The sequence below is a fragment of the Aspergillus foveolatus genome, assembly GCF_047715535.1.
Source record: "Aspergillus foveolatus strain CBS 279.81 unplaced genomic scaffold BDW70scaffold_12, whole genome shotgun sequence".
In the NCBI taxonomy this organism is placed as follows: domain Eukaryota; kingdom Fungi; phylum Ascomycota; class Eurotiomycetes; order Eurotiales; family Aspergillaceae; genus Aspergillus; species Aspergillus foveolatus.
Genome location: NW_027396076.1, coordinates 561,994 through 580,349, shown reverse-complemented (window position 1 = coordinate 580,349; position 18,356 = coordinate 561,994). Strand labels below are relative to the sequence as shown.

At 49.8% G+C, this 18,356-nt stretch overlaps 5 protein-coding genes across 5 annotated transcripts; 1 reads left to right on the top strand and 4 right to left on the bottom strand.

Moving 5' to 3' along the window:
- Nucleotides 1-1,972: 1,972 nt before the first annotated feature.
- On the bottom strand, nucleotides 1,973-6,003 carry tcsC (putative two-component osmosensing histidine kinase (Bos1); the record flags this gene model as incomplete). Its single annotated transcript, XM_073740476.1, has 3 exons — nucleotides 1,973-1,999; nucleotides 2,059-5,709; nucleotides 5,773-6,003. The coding sequence occupies 3 exons, from the start codon at nucleotides 6,001-6,003 to the stop codon at nucleotides 1,973-1,975; spliced, it is 3,909 nt and encodes a 1,302-aa protein (XP_073598136.1).
- Nucleotides 6,004-7,462: 1,459 nt separating this feature from the next.
- BDW70DRAFT_17801 (putative cation chloride cotransporter) lies at nucleotides 7,463-11,818 on the bottom strand. The gene is made up of 4 exons (XM_073743453.1): nucleotides 11,150-11,818; nucleotides 10,501-11,092; nucleotides 10,288-10,453; nucleotides 7,463-10,240 (listed from the first exon to the last, which is right to left on the bottom strand). Exons 1-4 carry the CDS (start codon nucleotides 11,637-11,639, stop codon nucleotides 7,829-7,831), a joined length of 3,660 nt encoding a protein of 1,219 aa, XP_073598135.1. The 5' UTR covers nucleotides 11,640-11,818; the 3' UTR covers nucleotides 7,463-7,828.
- Nucleotides 11,819-12,893: 1,075 nt separating this feature from the next.
- BDW70DRAFT_132434 (putative amino acid transporter) lies at nucleotides 12,894-15,536 on the top strand. The gene is made up of 2 exons (XM_073736167.1): nucleotides 12,894-15,019; nucleotides 15,066-15,536. Exons 1-2 carry the CDS (start codon nucleotides 12,965-12,967, stop codon nucleotides 15,228-15,230), a joined length of 2,220 nt encoding a protein of 739 aa, XP_073598134.1. The 5' UTR covers nucleotides 12,894-12,964; the 3' UTR covers nucleotides 15,231-15,536.
- A 135-nt stretch (nucleotides 15,537-15,671) lies between these two features.
- Nucleotides 15,672-16,656, bottom strand: BDW70DRAFT_132432 (pyruvate transporter MPC1). The gene is made up of 4 exons (XM_073736166.1): nucleotides 16,515-16,656; nucleotides 16,267-16,339; nucleotides 15,957-16,115; nucleotides 15,672-15,859 (listed from the first exon to the last, which is right to left on the bottom strand). Exons 1-4 carry the CDS (start codon nucleotides 16,585-16,587, stop codon nucleotides 15,784-15,786), a joined length of 381 nt encoding a protein of 126 aa, XP_073598133.1. The 5' UTR covers nucleotides 16,588-16,656; the 3' UTR covers nucleotides 15,672-15,783.
- Nucleotides 16,657-16,763: 107 nt separating this feature from the next.
- BDW70DRAFT_17587 (small nuclear ribonucleoprotein-associated protein) lies at nucleotides 16,764-18,170 on the bottom strand. Its single transcript, XM_073743452.1, has 6 exons — nucleotides 17,980-18,170; nucleotides 17,880-17,888; nucleotides 17,753-17,824; nucleotides 17,286-17,691; nucleotides 17,194-17,235; nucleotides 16,764-17,137 (listed from the first exon to the last, which is right to left on the bottom strand). Exons 1-6 carry the CDS (start codon nucleotides 18,004-18,006, stop codon nucleotides 17,055-17,057), a joined length of 639 nt encoding a protein of 212 aa, XP_073598132.1. The 5' UTR covers nucleotides 18,007-18,170; the 3' UTR covers nucleotides 16,764-17,054.
- Between the last annotated feature and the right edge of the window lie 186 nt (nucleotides 18,171-18,356).

Genomic DNA, 18,356 nt, shown 5'->3' with positions numbered 1-18,356 from the left:
CTGGAGGTCCTGGCGGTTCTGGGGGTCCTGGAGGTCATGGCGGTTCTGGTTACGACGGTCAGGACGGTCAGCGTGGAGATTCCGACCATGGAGATGGTGAAGACGACAATGGCCAGGGACAGCCTTCGCCAACTGAGGCGCCAGTAGCAGGCACCAATGGTGGCGACATTGGAACCGGGGCTGCAGCCGGAGCTGGAGGCGGCTACGGGAGTAACAGAGCCGCCACAGAATCGAGCACACTGAGACTTACCAGAAAAGCCACACTAACTTCCTCAGCTAGTCCGACCTCGTCAGCGGTGGCACCATCCGCGAGTTCATTCCAACTGCCTACCATCAATACTAGGGTATTGCGTTGGTGGTAAAATGAATTTACTATCTGGAGTTGATTTTGGATCTTTGTGCTTACAGAGTGTACTGTAAGCAAATGGAGTTGGAGAAGGAGAATGAAAAGCTGAGAGAGATTTTACGTCGACGAAAACGCGATAGGGAACCAAAAGCGTGAAGAGCTTAAGTCAGATTGTCTACTGTCTTTTCTTTGTCGGATTTGGATTTGGATCTGGGTTGGTGGGCATATAATATAGGTTTTTGTTTAGCTGCAGTCTAGCTGTAGCAACTACTGCTAGAGGCAAGTAGATGTGAAGATCCACCAGCTTAGGGCCAGTGCAGTCAATCCAGTTCTCTATTTATATTCATTACTTTGTGTGTATAATCAAAACCAAGGAGTGGTGATTTGGTTCATATTAGAACTCTGAGCCCAGGGCAGACAATCCGCCGTTACGTTGGATCTGCCGAGCCACCATGCCCTACAATATATATATATACGCACAAGCATCTAATCACAAACCACTTAATTCAATTTCTAGACAGCTCTGGGCAAGATATGTACGCAGTCAGATAGGCAAGTAGGCACCAGGGGAGCTCCGACAATACAGCAAAAAAACGAATTCTCTCATTATAGCAGTCTACCCCATATTAGTTTGTGAACATAATCTAATGCTCGTTACTCCAGTGGAATCCACCCCGTACGAATATCGATCAACATGATAATATTGTCAAAATCACCACTCGTTCCTGCTCTTGCGTATCATTTAGGAGCTACGTCTAGATTGATCCACGTGTCGAGAGTTCGGTACAGTCGAGTACTTGTTAATGTAGCACGTACTCTAGAAGATTGGGATATTTCCAATTGCCCTTCCCAAGCCAAGAATATGTATTCGAGAACCCAGCCCGAGCAAAGGACCAGCGGATTAGATACAAGATACAATAGAGATAGGACTCAAATGCAAATGAAGTTGCCCCTAGCGAGTGTATAATAGGTAGACCGATATAGAGACAAAAGATAGAAGCAAGTATAAGTAGAGAATGCAAGAGACAGACAAGGACAGCTGTTCAACCAGAGAGATAGTTCGCATCAGTAGATATGACAATGATATTGCTTCAATAATCATATCTCAGGGAAAGAAAGCAATGCGCAGACTCGGTCTCATGTCTCTGACTGACTTGTCCGTAACAGGGTTCAAAGATTCAATCGAACATCGAAATTCATGAAAATTCTTAAGGTCCCTTCCATGCCCTTCGCCGAGGTTTCAATGCGCCCAAACACCATGTACTGTCACCCGAGACTGAGTGTAGAACTGCCGGAGTCACCAAACATAATATACTATGGAATAGGTCAAGAGAGAGCAGAAGAGGCCGCGATACCCGCAGGAGCACGGCCCAGCGACCACAATATGCAAAATCGAGGAATTTGAAGGGAGGTGTGACCAGTAGTGCGGAGAGGAGGTCAAGGTTGGATGATAAAGGTGGAAGCGGAGGTATGAGATGACTGGACCGATAGAAGATCACAATCCCCGGAAAACAAAAGTTCTTACATGAGTAAAGAAAACAGGATGGGTATATAAGATCTGAACGAAAGGACTCGTGAAGATCAAGCAGAGCAGAACGCAAAAGGATGTTTGGAAGCCCCGTCTTCTCATGAACTATTAGACCGCAGTAGCGCCTGCTCAACCGGTCAGCTTGTGGAGACTATAGACTGTATACAGGGTATCATGGTCTTACCCGATCTATGGAGAGCTGCTCGGTTCGCTCGGCACTCGTGCTAGCGAGCGTGCGGCTGGTGGCGCTCGACGAGGTGATCAATCGGCCTTCCATTCCCGGGCGTTGCGACTTGCCGTCCGGACCCGTATGGACGTGATGCATCTCGCCACTGCTTGAAATGCGGGACTCCTTGCTCTTTTCCAGAAGAGACCCACCTAGCGTAGCGCATTTCAGGATGGTTTGCATCATCTGATTCTGCTTCAATGGCTTGGATAAGTACTCGTCCATCTGTGCCTGTATACACTTCTCGCGGTCACCCAACATGGCGTGGGCTGTAAGTGCGATAATGGGTGTTCTGCTCAGACCACTGTCTCGTTCGTATTCGCGGATCTTGCCAGTGGCTTCGAACCCACCCATAACCGGCATCTGGACGTCCATCAGAATGACATCGTAGCGGCGCTGTTTAACGGCTTCAACGGCTTCGAGACCGTTGCCAACCACCGAGACGTTGTGGTTGTGCTTCTCAAGGATCTTCACGGCCAATTTCTGATTAACGTCGTTGTCCTCAGCCAAAAGAATGTCGAAAGAGCGCGAGTGGTCGGTAGTTATGGGCGTGGAGCGACCCTCGAGCGCAGGTAACATGCCATTGCCCAGATCAATCGGCTCGCATGGTGTCGTCATGTACGAACTGATTCCGAGATCCAGAGCCGACTTCAAACTAACGCAGACCAGTGGACAGACCAGCACAATGGGGACGTATTTAAAGTCATCGTACGTCCGAAGCATTCGGGCCGTGTTTACGGAATCCACGATTATTACATCGTAGGCATGACCGGACTCCTTGCCGGAAGGATCTTGGATCTCCGGTGGCGGCACATGATCCTCATTACGCACGACCAACGGTTCCAAGTCCAGCTTTTTGAGCATCTTCAGAACGTTCTCCGCTTCGGGCCCGTTCTCTCCCTTGTCTATGAAGAGGACACGGTGGTTCTTGTAAGGCAGGATTTGTGAGGCAATCACATTCAGTGACTGGTCGGCCAGTTTCACAACGCAGGTGAAGTGAAATGTACTCCCGTGACCATATTCGGAGGTGACCCAAACATCACCGCCCATCAGATTGACTAGGCGTTTCGAGATGGAAAGACCGAGACCTGTTCCACCGAACCGTCGCGTGGTCGATCCATCTGCCTGTTGGAAAGTATCGAAAATCAAATCAAGTTTGTCTTCCTCAATTCCGATACCGGTATCTGAGACGGAGAATTCAAAAGCATATTCATTGGCTGCACATTGCTCGCGGTCAGATTTGCATATCGTGAGCTTGACTTCACCATGCTCAGTGAACTTGATCGCGTTACCAACCAAGTTAAGGATAATCTGTCGTAGACGGAAAGGATCGCCAATAACATAGTCGGGAACTGTGTTGTCGACTTGATATGTCAGACTCAGGAACTTCTCGTTCGCTTTGACTGCTAATGTCTTCAGGGCGTTGAACACAGTACCGCGGACTGTGAAGGGGATGCTTTCAATCACCATACGGTTCGCTTCGATCTTCGAAATATCGAGTATGTCGTCAATAATGGTCAATAGACTGTTTGCAAGATTGTGCACGACATTCAACATCTCTCGCGTGTACGGTTTCAGGTCGTCGGTGTCCAAAGTCAGCTGGGTCATGCCAATAATACCATTCATAGGCGTTCTGATTTCGTGACTCATGTTTGCCAGAAACTCGGACTTGGTACGGTTAGCCAATTCGGCTGCTTCCCTGGCGGCCGTGTTTCGTTGAATACTATCCCGCAAGTTCGAAACCATTTTGTTGATCTTGCGCTTCAGCTCGTCCATCTCACCAGAAGCGTTAACTGTGATCAGCTTGGTAAAATCCCCGTCCGTTGCAGCATCTGTAATCTCGCCAAACGCTCGCACCTGGGACGTAAGATTTTCAGCCATGGTGTTGACATCCTCCGTGATCTCCTTCCACGTCCCCGCGATTCCCTCCACGTTAGCTTGGCCGCCCATTTTGCCATCAACACCGACATCGCGGGCGACCTTCTTCAGTTCAGTTGCGAATTTCGCCAAACGGTCCACCATGTGATTGATCGTGACTTTGAGGGTTAGAATCTCTCCCTGGGCGTGAACTTCAATCTTCTTGCTCAGGTCACCCTTGGCAATAGCTTGTGTGACATCGGATATACTTCGGACCTGGGAGGTAAGGTTCTGCGCCATGGTGTTGACATTATCGGTGAGATCTTTCCATTTTCCTTCCACATTGTCGACCTTGGCTTGGCCACCTAGCGTACCATCGGTTCCAACCTCCCTGGCGACTTTGCTGACTTCAAAAGCAAATGTATTTAGTCGGTCCACCATGCCGTTGATCGTGCTTTTGAGATCTAGTATTTCGCCCTGGACATTGGCGGTGACTTTCTTGCTGAGATCTCCCTTTGCGACAGCAGTAGTAACGTCAGCAATCTCCCTGACTTGAGTAGTCAAGTTGTTGGCCATGCGGTTAACGTTTTCGGTCAGATCTTTCCATGTGCCTTCCACATCATTTACAGTAGCTTGACCACCGAGTACACCGTCTGTGCCGACCTCCTTCGCAATCTTGGTAACCTCCTGCGCGAATTGTCGAAGTTGGTCAACCATGGAATTGATGATGTTCTTGAGCTCCGCTATTTCCCCTTTGCAGTTAGCCTGCACCTTCTGGGTAAGGTCACCCTTAGCGACGGCCTTGGTAACAGTCGCAATATCGCGCACTTGTGTCGTCAAATTATTCGCCATGGCGTTCACATTCACCGTAAGTTCATTCCACATGCCTTGGACGCCTTCAATCTGCGCCTGACCGCCGAGAACACCTTCCGTACCGACATCACGGGCGACGCGAGTCACCTCTGTAGCAAAGGTCCGGAGTTGATCCACCATGGTATTGATCGTTTGTTGGAGCTCGAGAATTTCACCCTGTGCCCGGCTTTCGATCTTCTGGCTGAGATCACCATGTGCAACAGCCGTCGTCACTACGGCGATTTCACGCACTTGATCCGTCAAATTCTTGGCCATAATGTTGACATTCTCCGTCAGCTCTTTCCAGATACCATGGACCCCAGTGATTTGAGCCTGTCCGCCAAGTATACCTTCTGTCCCGACCTCACGAGCGACGCGGGACACCTCACTACCGAAAACTTGAAGCTGGTCCATCATAGTGTTAATTGTCCGCTTGAAAGTGGCAATTTCAGGATCCATTTCCAGTGGATGAATTTGGACTTTCATCGACAGGTCACCATTAGCAACCTGTGTAATGATACCCCCAATTTCTCGTAAGGCCTTCTGGAAGGCTTCGTTCGCCTGCTGATGCTTGCGCAGCTCTCGCTCCAGTAAAACCACATCCTCATTTTCGACCTTGGTGAGAGCCCGTCTTGTTTGCACTTCCTGCAATTGTAGCTCTTCACGGACCTGGGTTATAATATTCTTCTGAAAACTTATTTCCTCCGCTTGTTTCTGGACGTAATTTCGCAGGTAGCTGATATCTTCTTCCCGTACCAGAGTCGTAGCTCCTTCTTCCTCATCTTCATCACTTGCCGCTCCATCGCTTTCATCGAGAATCTCAGGTTCTGTACCTTTGGAAGACTTTCTCCGTTTATGAAGATGTTGCGTGTGCTCGGCGTGTTGCGTGTGATTTTGTTGCTAGGTAAAAAGGAAAGTCAGCATAAGTAGAACCAGGATAGGGCCATTAGCAAAGCAACTGACAGACTGCACCTCCATTCGATGAATCCGACGGACCAAAGCCTCTAACTCATTTTCGAACCTGACCTTCGCTAAGCTAGGCTCGCCTGGTAATTTGGGAAGAGAGTCGACGCCATTTGTGGATTGTGGGGAGAAGTTGAATTCGAACGAAGGAGAACCGGATGAAGGGGCTTCTCTGACGAGATTTTGAATGATGGCAGCAGCGGCCGTCAGGGTCTCGTCCGCGCAAGCCATTTTGCCCTGGGATACTCAGTCAAAAATCGGACATGTCAAGGTAGAAGATCCCAGCGAAGAGGTTGCAACGCGTAGAAATGAAATGGTCCGTGTGATGACCGACGAAACCAAGGTTTTGGGGGAGGGAGGCCACTCGGAGCTAGAACAGGGGGTGAAGAAAGTCTAATAAGACGGAGACGAAAAGTATGAAACGGCAAACAAAGAAGTAATAAACCTTCAAGTTCCTATTAAGAAGATAGGAGAAAAGAAAAAAAATAATAAAAAGTGATGCGAGGCTTGGACGGATGAAAAAACAATAGAGGCAAGGGAAAGCTGGGGGCGAATGGTTGGAGATGGAGACGAGGGGAGGAAGCCGGAGAGTTGGACTATTGAAGTTCGGGGGAAGGAGAGACGAGAAGGGTTAAAGCGGCGGCAAGGGAGACGAACGTGGTGAGAGGGACCAAGAAGCAAATCAAAAAGAAAGGACGAGAGGCCGTACCTGGCGGGAATCCGCGTTATTGACACGACAGAGGGAGCGGTATCGCCTAGAACGACATTGGTGACTGGCGAGAAAAGGGCGGACTCGGGGAGGGAGGCTCTCGGGAAGGTTGGAGTTTGGTGGGAAAAGAGTCTGAAGGGAAACGAATGTTTGAACGTTTCAGACTTGGTTATCCACCGTCCACGAGAGAAAGCAGTAAGAGTGAGAATCAGAATAATATGAGTCGAATCAAAGACGAGCAGCGAACTGTAAGTGGAGTGAGGAACACCGAACGGCGGCCAGAGAGGGGTCGGAATGGAAGATTACGATATTGCGCCCTGTCCGGGTTGGTTCGGTTTGACCTGACCCAGGAAGAACGGGCTCCAATATTAATAAGGAGATGCTGGGCTAAATTGGTTTCCCAAAATCTTCTTGGTTTTGCCTGCCAACAGTCTTCTGTTGTTGGTTAATTCTGGTGATATGTATCCGGGCGGTTGGTGGAGGATTCCTGAGACTCGATGGGCGACTGCTGCTGCACGAGACAACGTGACCTCGACGACGGCTTACAGTAGTCTACTTTCATGGACTGCATGCTTGTTTGCCATCAGCAATGGGATTCTACCGAATACAGTATAGTAACTCGTCAATTCTACATCCGAGTCTAATATGAATATTGACTAAAGATCAGAGACTTCAGGAACTCAAGATCCCTCTCAAGGGTCAACATCCAACCTCGACTGGTAAAGTGCGTGGCCATATGCCGAACGCCGTGGAGGCAGTCCATGATTTGTTCACCGCGCTAACAGACGCCGGTTCTTGGTGACAGAGCGCGGGCAGCCAAAGAGACTAGGGCGGCCTGATTAAAGAATCCGCTTGACCGCCGTGCGTGGCCATTTTGCTAACATTTTTCCAGCCACACTCCGCGCTCATTGGTGAGCTGCTGATCACCTCCCCAGTCTGGTGGCGATCCTTGGGTGTCTGATACCCCGGCGTTTGCCTATCACACCCTCTCACCTGTTCCGAGATCCTGAGGGAGGGGCATGTGAGACCAGCAAGCAGCTGTCTGCGCTATGACTGGTCCTTGACTTTGAGTAAGAGCTCTCACGGCCACAAAAAACCAGAAGAAAACCTGGTCTGAGTTCAGAATAAGCAATGTCACGGGACTGAAGCTACAATGTATTCTCCGATGTCAACATCCATGCCCACCAATGTCAAAACCGAAGGCGAAGAGGATGCGGTTATATACTAATATATGATAGCTCGATAAGTGTTCTTCCATTCGTACTGTAGCGTGCAACCCCAGGGGCAAAGTATTGAACCCATCCGCTCGTATTCACCACCATCTTTTCTACGCATTGTCATAGCTCGTTAGAGGTTAAGCGTCACGGTCATGCTGTTGCTGTGGACCAGCAAGGTGGGTGGTAAGCCTTGCCACAAAACACTCAGGTCACTCAGATACGACTGACTAGCGGCTTCGCTTTCTGCGGTGCCCTCGAGTGGCGATGGCAGAGTCGTAAAAACAACAGCGGTATCTCCGCTGTGTTTAGCAATCAACTCATTTAAAATCAGATGTTGCGCACGACTTGGGAGCTCGTTGAATGACAGCGCAACCGAAGCTTGCTGTGGGTATCCGGAGGCGCTTGCCTTATCTGACGATACCTCTGAAGGGGAACGACGTTTGTAGATGGACTGGACGGCTCTCTGGGACGATCGAGGAGGCGACATGTTTGTGGCGAACATGATACTTGGCCCGGCGCCTTCATCTGTATTGACCTGAGCTTCAGGTATTGGTGAGGAGCTGAATCTATTGCTTGAGGCCGAACGACTCAAAGGTGGCCGACTTCCCGGAGATTGAGAAGCCTCCGCCTTGCTTGGTTCGACAATGGCCGGAATGTTGTGTCCCTGCCCTATTAGAGTCCCTGGGTTCGAAGCTGAAGGCTTATCCACTCCCTGTGAGGTTGTAGTCCCGTGTATACTCGTTGTCTCTTCATCGCTCACGTCTTCCTCAGTGTCAATGCTGCTATCGCTAGTGTCGCTTGGACTACTGTCATCATCAACGAAGGCATCTAGCAATCGGTGTGTTTGCATGCCTAAATTAACACCCCCGATGCCTCTGAAGCTGGAAATAGATCGCCTGCGCTTGGAAGACTGTATCAACTTCCGCACCCCGCCCGCTAGTGGATGGCGTGCCTGGCGATGCTCCTGACTCGAGACATCTAAATGGGATGAGCTCCCAGACCTGTTCATCAAACCAAAAGTTAACGACTCGTCTGAGCTCCTTCGGCCTCGCTGAACATCCTCCCACCAATTTTCATCCTTTAGTACTTTGTGGACCGTCTCGTGGACGTCCTGACATCCTGGAAGGGGATCTCCATTGACTATGATGCGGTATGTTTTCAAATCACCGCATGCGAGCCAGAAGACCAAAATCTCCGCTTCAATCCGTAACTTCTCAAGGAGGGTTTCAACCCTCTTTCTCTCATCCTCAACGTCGATTTCATACTCGACGAAAACAGCTACCCTCAGCTTATATGCCTTTTTCCACGAAGGAACAGTGTTCAGAATGCAACCCAGCTGAAGGATCAGTGTGTATGTGTCGAAGTTCGTAGTCAAAATGTTTCGTTTCGTTTCACTGTTGGCGTTTATTTCAGCAGACATCTGGATGGGCCAAAGATCGATATACTTTTTGGACTCCGATCCACGTTGCCCAGGCAGCTTGAGCTCCTCAAATCCCTTGGCTACGGCAACATTTATACGCAGCTGGAACAATAGATCTTCCAACACCCTAACGTAGGCCCGGCAGTCTGTCGGTTTCTTCGACGACTCAGATCTGGAAGTGTCTGGCGATAATGAATGTGAATGGTGGTTATGGTGGTAGATTGGCTCGCCAAGAGACCGACCCTCCCGAAACTGGTCTATAATGACGATATTAGGCCGCATTCCACCTAGCCCAGAATTCAGAACAATATTGCGAACCCCCCATTCAACTGAAGGAGATACTGCAATGTTCACGAAAGCTTTGACCTTCAAGCTCTCGACTAGCTTTGTCCAAGTGGTCTGTTGTCGGCGCGCTTCCGGCACGGCGAACGAGAAATCATCGGTAACAATAACATGGCCAAGCACAAACAACGCACCCTTCTTCAGTGAGTTACAGAAAGCGACAAGTTTGAATTCGTGTTCGAGATCGTTCACAAAGAGGAGAATCTGGGGCCTCCAGAATTTGACGTGCTCTTGCTTCAAACGAAGCAAATACTTACGCACTTGATGGTAGATTAGGCTCTGACTGACATCGCCCCATGGCTTCGGAGGAGAAGTATAGTGGATCAGCAAAAATAGGGTGATCAAGACAGCAAAACACACAGTGGCGTAGACCCCATCCACAAAAAACATGCTCGCTCCGCAGACCAAGGTACCGGTTGCAGCCGTCTGCCAATTGAAGTAGTGGAAGGAAGGACGAAAGTTGGGGGCAGATCCGATTTTCAGCAGAAAACAGGCAAGGTTCATCACTAAGAATGTCATGAGGTACGCCATTGTGACAAACGACGCGATCTGATTGATGTCAAACAGCATAGTCAGTTGAGCAGCGATGAAGGTTACAATAATTGCGCGGACCGGCTCGTCTTTCTTCCTCGTGCCCTTGCTGAACAGATTCAGCCCAGGAAGCAAGCTGTCTTTGGCAATAGCCTGGAGCAGCTTGGCAGATCCAATCAGCCCCATCAGAGCAGAAAAGAAACTAGTTGCGAACTCGCCCGAAAGAACAATAGCTCCAGAGAGATTTGCCTAGAAACATGTCAGATTATGATGGACAAGGCCATTTGGAAGCTTACAATCTGCACAATATTGGCATTATTGTATAGAGAGTCCCTTGTTAAGGAAGCCGCCATTGCGAAAATCACAAGCGTGTAGAGGACAAAGGTTAGAGCCAGTCCGTAGAGAGTACCTTTCGGTATCGATCTGCTGGGGTTCTTCAAGTCGCCCGACATGCTTGCACCACTACCCAGATAAGCCTGATATCCAGCAGACTTGAGACAGATACTTACGCAAATATCCCACCAGTTGCAGGAAATAGAATCCCAAAAAGATCTTGAAAGGTCTCCCGCGTGGAAAGCTGACTGCCGTCTGCACCCTTCGTAAGTCTAGGTTTGAGATTTTCCATGAGTGTTCGGAGACTGATGCCAGTAAAATGAACCCCCAGCTTCGGAGCCCGAAACGGTTCCATGAAAACAGCAGATACTGGTATACTGAGTGTCGCGATTAGAAGAATGACAAGCAAGCCATTGCTTGCTCGAGCAAAGAGAGCACTGCCGGCCAAGCAAATCCCGGTGCAAACAAGCAAAATAATGGTTCCCCATAAATACTGCCACCAAAATCCCTCCCGGAGGAAATTGTACCAGGTGCCAGTCTCAGCCCCAAAGTTTTGTTTGAAGCAGTCGATTAGGCCCACAGCATTCATTCCTGTATTCAAAACCGAGCCCAGATAGAATACTATGCCGATAGAGCCACCAAACTCTGGTCCTAACGAGCGCGAAATCAGATAGTATGCTCCTCCTCCTTTGACCGTGCCATTTGTTGCGATAGCCGACAGAGACATTGTGGTGACTAGGTTGATTGTGTATGATATCGCAAGTAGTCCTTGAATAATATAATCAGTAATAGTCCTGACCTAGAAGGTATAGAGCAACAGTCTACCTAGCATTCCCAATAGACCTGCCTGTCCGAGAATGAACCCGAAGCGAAGAAACATAAGAATACTCAGTACATTCAGGCTGGTCGGCACAAAGACTCCAGAGAAGGTTGAAAACTTCTCTGAAGCCTCCGACGTACGGTATCTCTCCCCACTTCTCCCTTTCTGATCAACGCTTGCGTCCCGGAGCGGCCCTGCATCAAGCGCGGTATTTGGTAGCGCAGCATCGTTCTCTGACTTCTTCCACCAGCTCGAGAAATATTCTGCGAATTTCGAATGTGAAGAGCGATACCGAATGGGTATCTCGGAGCTCGGGAGATTCATGGACCCATACGTTTGGGCTTGTCCAGCAGGCCAGTTCAGCAGTGGTGCAGTCTCCTCTGAAGCATTTGCAGGTTCGCTGGGGTCTAATCTAGACTCATCTTCCGGTGCGGAGCGAGTGGAGAAGTTGGGCCTCCTCCGAGTCGAGACACTGTCCGCTTTTGAGCTCGTCATCGAATTCAGTCTCTTTACCAGCCCGCTGCTTCAGGAGGATGCGATTGCCGAATCACGACATGGACTGAAAAATCTGTCAGTATGGCAAAGCGCAGGGCAATGAAGGCGTCTATGTATTGCCAGCACAATTCTTTAGGAAAGTCGATTTTGACGGCACGACAGCTGTGGTGGGAACAATCCCCCGTTCTGCAGCTGTTGATTTCGGCGAGCAATCTCGCGGGACTGACGATGACTTCATTTGCCAAGACATGTACATCACTTACAAACAGTGCAAACCGCGATGTCTCGTGTATACTTCAGGTCAATTTTACGCTTGAGACAAGATTTGACAAGAATGTGTTTACATAGATATTTAAACCTTCTAAACAATGTCCTGGATGCCTGGAACCACGAATGGCCTCGGCCCAGCATGTGGCACATTGCGCGTATAAAGGTAGTAAGTATCCTGTCAGGTAAACAGTTCGACCTGGGGCCCTATTCCGTAGCCATTGCCAACAACTGCCAGGTCTGAAACACTTAGTTTTATCTTGATCCAAGAGGATCATTGCAAGTGACTGCTCCGTGGGTTACTACACGACACTCGCCCTATCAATGACGACTGGTTGCCGCAGGTTACAGTACACCCTGTCTATAGCGAGTTGCATAAGCCCTGCTGGCAAGGAACTGTCACTGCCAAGGATTGCCGCATACTCGTAGGTGTCTCGAGTGGATTCTATCCGACCCTGGCGCCTCTACTCGGTAATCGGCAGACAGCGTCAGTCATTTGACCCCAGTGCTGAATATTCCACCTAGCTTGGACATGCCCGGCTAAAAAATACTAGCTAGACATCATCTGCTCCGTTCAAAGCTTTACATTGAGGTTTTTGCCTGAAACAATTTTTAGTAGCATCAAGGATGGTTTATAGAGTATTATGTGCCACGGTCTATTGCTAACGACTTTCCTTACTTTTTTGACTGGAAGTTGAAGTCTTCGATTTGTGCCGAAGCCGTTTCCCCTCTTGGGGCGTATGAGATCCAAATAGATGCTCCGCATGACATGACCAATAGCCACCACAGTCCGTATTAGGCGGTTTTGTGATAGTCGAATTAAGAATCTGTAAATGCTGCATCGGTAGAAGAAAGATCATTTAACGTACTGTAGCTTACGTTATCAATCGGATGATTCAGTCAGCTACCGCGCGCCTCGATTGCACGTGATCGCTAGCTATCCTACCGACATCTCTTCTGTCTACTCTGCTAGAGCTTCAGATCGCTCGACAAAACAGCTGCGCGACTTGTCGCGCTTATATCTATCAGTCGTTTTACAAGCTCTCTTTGTTCTCAATATGGCGTCTCCCGGAAGGTACGACAACGGGGAGGGTTCGTCAACTCCCAAGCTTGGGTCATCTCCGATAGCAACCTCCGCACACCGTTCACGGTCTCCAGCTCCCGACTCTGTAAGGCATGCCTCAATAGCCCGGCTAGCTTCTCCGGTGCCGTCGATATCCAACTCCGCTTCCTCGAGACAAATACCGGTTCCGGTTTCAGTAGGCGAATCACAGGATCTCAGCAGAGTAGATAACCTCTCGTCTCTCCCAGGTCCTGGGCAGTCCATGATCGCCTCTGCTCTTCAAGATAGCCTCGGCCGATCGCCTCCGAGATTTGGGACCCCACCGCGACGTACCGAGTCCCCTGTTTCCAATCAGAACCCGCAAATCAGGTCGAATTATGGCTCCTTTGATCAAAAACCTTGGAGGGAAGGGTCGGAATACTCTGCGGCCCCGTACGAAGACCCGGAGATCGTCAAGAGGCACTTGGTGCAGCCACTGGAAAGTCGAGACACTCAGTCTTCCGGATACGGTACGGATAACGCAGACGACGAGTTCTCCAGCTTGCGACTTCAAGGCGGCGACATTACCAGACAAGTGTACAGATGGGCTGAGGATGCGGAAGAAGGGGGATCCGTCAGGAAGCCCCAACGCAGCAGAAGTTTCCACTTGAACAGGCCTACTCCTGAAGAAGATACCATGAATATTAACAGCATTCGTGTGCCAGGCGGGTTTCGAAGAGACTATTTGCGCAGGGCTGTAGGGAGCCCGCGTCCGGGACAATCTGATGCAGGGGACGGGGCATCCCCTGCTCCGCGCCAGCTTCCAACGAGTAGCTTTCTAGAATTTCTGACTCTTTACGGCCACTTTGCGGGTGAGGAGCTGGAAGAAGACGACGAGGTGCTTGGTCCCCACGAGTACTTTTCCTCGGACACCTGGGACGAAACGGAAGAACGCGAGCCGGGTGAGCACTCGGCTCTTCTTCATCCTGAAACGCCCGGCAAGAGAAGACGCAAGCCTCGTGGAGGAACAGGAACCAACACGAGAACCGGAGCGGCGCTTCTTCTCCTCAAATCATTCGTGGGCACTGGGGTTCTTTTCCTACCAAGAGCGTTCCTCAACGGGGGTATGCTTTTCAGCAGTCTAGTACTCCTCGCCGTCTCGCTACTAAGCTTTTACTGCTTCGTTCTTCTCGTGAACGCTCGGCTAAAGATTGAGGGTTCTTTTGGTGACATTGGAGGCGCACTCTATGGAAAGAACATGCGCCGGATTATCCTTGGTTCGATCGTTCTTAGCCAGTTGGGATTTGTCTCTGCGTACATTGTCTTCACGGCCGAAAACCTTCAAGCATTTGTCCTTGCTGTGAGCAATTGCAAGTCTTTCATTGACATCAAATTCATGGTGTTGATGCAGCTGATCATTTTCCTGCCCCTCTCGCTGATCCGCGACATAAGCAAGCTTGGTTTCACTGCGCTTATCGCTGATCTGTTTATCTTGCTGGGTCTGGTATACCTCTTCTACTACGACTTCCTCACAATATCCACGCAGGGTGTGGCTGAAATCGCTTCATTCAATCCGTCTACATGGACACTATTCATCGGAACCGCTATTTTCACTTACGAGGGCGTTGGCCTTATTATCCCAATTCAGGAATCAATGAAGCACCCGAAGCAATTCACAGGCGTTCTGGCTGGCGTAATGGTTATTATCACGATCATTTTCCTGGCAGCAGGCGCTGTCAGCTATGCCGCTTACGGGCATGCAACCAAAACCGTCATTTTGCTCAACCTTCCTCAGGACGACAAGCTCGTGAATGCGGTCCAGTTCCTATACTCTCTAGCTATACTTCTAAGCACTCCGCTTCAGCTCTTCCCTGCCATTCGAATCATGGAGAACGAGCTTTTCACCCGTAGCGGAAAATATAACCCCGGCATCAAGTGGAAGAAGAACGGCTTTCGGTTCTTCCTCGTTATGATCTGCGCGTTTGTTGCATGGGGCGGTGCCGATGATCTCGACAAGTTCGTTTCTCTTGTCGGTAGCTTCGCCTGCGTTCCTCTCATTTATGTTTACCCGGTATGTCACTTCTAGCCGTTGTTATCAGTTTTAGCTGACTTTCTAGCCCCTCCTTCATCTCAAGGCCTGCGCGGAGACCAAGCGCCAGAAACTCGCAGACATAGCGCTCACTGTCCTTGGAGTCGTCAGCTGCATCTACACTACCGCTCTGACGCTCAATAACTGGGTTAACGGCAATAATTCGAAAGCTCCGGGATACTGTGACTCTTAATTCAAGTCCCATCTTCAGCTTCGATCCCCTTCGCACCAGCACCCCAACCATTCTTTCCTTTAAACTTTACGTTCTTGATAGAGGAGGTTCTTCACGTATAGACGAAAGACATGCCCTGATCTGATTCAACTGTTAACACAAGAAAGCGTACGATCTTGACGGATGATGAGCATAGGAGGTCCGCATTTCTTGGATACTCGACTGCTTCTGTTGATATGGTTGTTGGACATTCAACGATGACTGAGTCGATATGGCTGATTTACGTAACTTGAATACATTTGACACATCTCATGACTGCCTTGAAAATAGACTGCAAACCCGAGTTTCCTATGATTGTACCATTGACCCTGCCGAAAATTTTCTCTGTAGATCGGCATAAAGGTGAACCTACATAACCAACACTTTCCGTCTACATTTAGTGAACATTCGTCGACCACGAACACCATGCACTTCCAAGTGGATTAGAAGATAAGTACAATGCCTGGTCTATGATAAATTTATAGGTAACAAGGGATGCCAGATCACCGATAACCACCATTTTCCACTCATCATTCTATTTTGCTACCTCGGTAGCCTCCGTACCCTTCTGCGCACCCTTCGCAGCAAGAGCAGCTTCGCGGCCTCCCCAACTACGATAGCGGTTAGCAAACACATCACTCAATCGACAGGAAAGCTCCCAAATGACGGTGGGAAAGCGCAGAGTAGAGAAGATGGATAGCCACATACTTCCAGTAGTTCAGATAACGGTATCCCTGTGTACACTGGGCGGAGAAGTTGATGGCGTGGCAAGCGAAGAGGAGGTAGTTCTTAGGGGAAACGGCGAGAGCGTAGCGCATGAAGGTTGCGGAGTAGATGACCAGGGCGCCGGTCATTTGGCCAGAGATGCTGTAGATAAACAAAGTTAGCTCGTGCTGGCTTAGGTATGCTTATCAGGCGAAGGTGTTCTTTGCTTTAGTGTCAATTCTGCGCAACACCAGCTGATATAGTCGATACATCTGGCAGCATAGTATAAGTGTTTAATTTGGCGTAAACATACATTTCCGGGTCTTTCTGTGTGTCCATCACAGCTGCAACGGGGATACCGAAGTTGGAGACAGGGCCCCAGAAGTCTTGAGAGAGGTGTATAGTTAGTCATTGCTTCTCAGATTTTGTGGTTATCATTAGGCGCAATGCAGTGTCTTGGGAAACGTAAGGCGTGTGTATGTCCTGTACCTCAACCGCAGCTTGATGCGGCCGATCTCGGGAATGGGTTTGGAAGGACAAAAGCTGGATGCCGGGACTTACGTGTTGAGCAGACATAGTCGGCGACCTTGTTGGATCGGATCTTCGCATTGATTGCTTTGATTGCAGCGGCCATCTTGCAGGACGTTTGAGTGAATGTGTCAGACAGCTGCTGGTTAGGACTGAATGGGAGCAAGACTCGAGAGCGCCCGTTTTGGTCATCATTAAGGCGCGGCAGGCGGAATCGCTCCCGAGCGGAGCCTTCAGAATGGTCACGTGATAAACTACTACTCATGCACTAGTATAAAGAAGTCAGAGCTTTAGATTTGATGTATTAGAGTCAAAAGTAACGCTTGAGGAGTTCTAGCAATACAGTTCTCCTAGTGTGTCCATTGTTGTTTCTCTTGGGCTTTCCTCGCATCCGCACACGCCGCAACGCCTTTGCCTGTAAAATATGAGGTGCTGCTAATTCGAGGGCAGACCGAATAAGTAGCCCGCGCTCCCAGCTCCAGTTAGTTCCACTCTGTCCTCCGTCAATACTGGTGCGCAGCAGCCGTTGGTGTATTGTCAAGCTATCATATCACACACAACTCAAGAGCCAAATCACCGTCCTCCAAAGCCTGGGGGAGGATAACCCCGACCCTGGCCAGGAGGCTGGAAGCCAGGCGGAGGCTGGAAACCGCCAGCTAGAACACGAGAAGTCAGATGACGTAGTTGTAACATTTCCAATTAGAGTACTTACGAGCTTGAGGAGCACCAAACCCGGGAGGAGGAGCGAACCCGGCTAGCACTTGTCAGCTTCATATATCAGACTTCAGGGTAGAATCAACTTACGAGGTCCTCCAGGGCCTCCACGTCCAGCAAAGCCCGGTGGGGGGGCACCAGGGAAACCACCAGGAGGAAATCCGGGGAAACCGCCTGGAGGCGGCGGTCCACCGACACCAGCAGCAGGTCCTCCAAGTCCGACAGGCAGACCACGTCCAGCGGGTTTGCTAATTCCAGGGCCGGCGGCCAGTGTGGCAGCGGCGGGAACACTCGGACCGCCTCCAAGTCGTGCTGAGGGATCGGCCGGGGGAGGTCCATCGACAGAGCAAGAAACGACGTGAGTACCGCGAACGATTGTAAGACCAAGGGTTCGCTTCTCTTCGGCTTCGACCAGGGGCGCGTTTCCGGGTGCCGACTTCGCTTTCCGCTTAACGCGACGGAATTCTTCCGTATCGGCTAGCACTAGGTTCATGTGCTGGGAAAGTCAGTGATAAGTCTACAAGTAACAATGCGCATAGGTTGTGTAGTAGACGCACTTTGTCGAAAGCGAGCATCTGACCCGTCATCTGTCGTCCATCATTCAGGGTAACCCTCATCCGGTAGTTGATCTAGGCCCAAGTTAGATGTTCACACGTATTAACAGACACACCCATCACAACATACAAGGTTTTGCTGAACGAATATAAATGTTAGCGATAATTTTACTTCATGATACAGAAAAATCCAGTTGTAGAAGAAAGTGTCTGTAATAGGGAAAACTCACCATCTTGCCCTGCTTGTTGGCCGCCATGTTTGCTGAAAAGTGCGCACGAATGCGACTTGAAAGTAGAACCAAAGAATGTGTATATCCAAGTTGGCAGAAGGAGAACTTCTAGCTAGTAATCACTTCGATACCTGCACGCTCCGGAGGAGTTTAGCCAGGCAAGGAGCTTGGGTATTGAGACTGCGGCGCTGAACTCCAAGTTTGGGTCTGCGGGTATCGTGACCCGTGATTTTAGCGCGCGGCTCCGCGGTTAAGCGCCAGCCGATATTGCCAAGCCGCTAAGGGCTCTCGCTTCCCACATATCCACCCACAGTAACTTCACACAACTTTCCTCCGATTCGAGATTCCCTGAGATTCTTCCATTCAACGTCGACCAG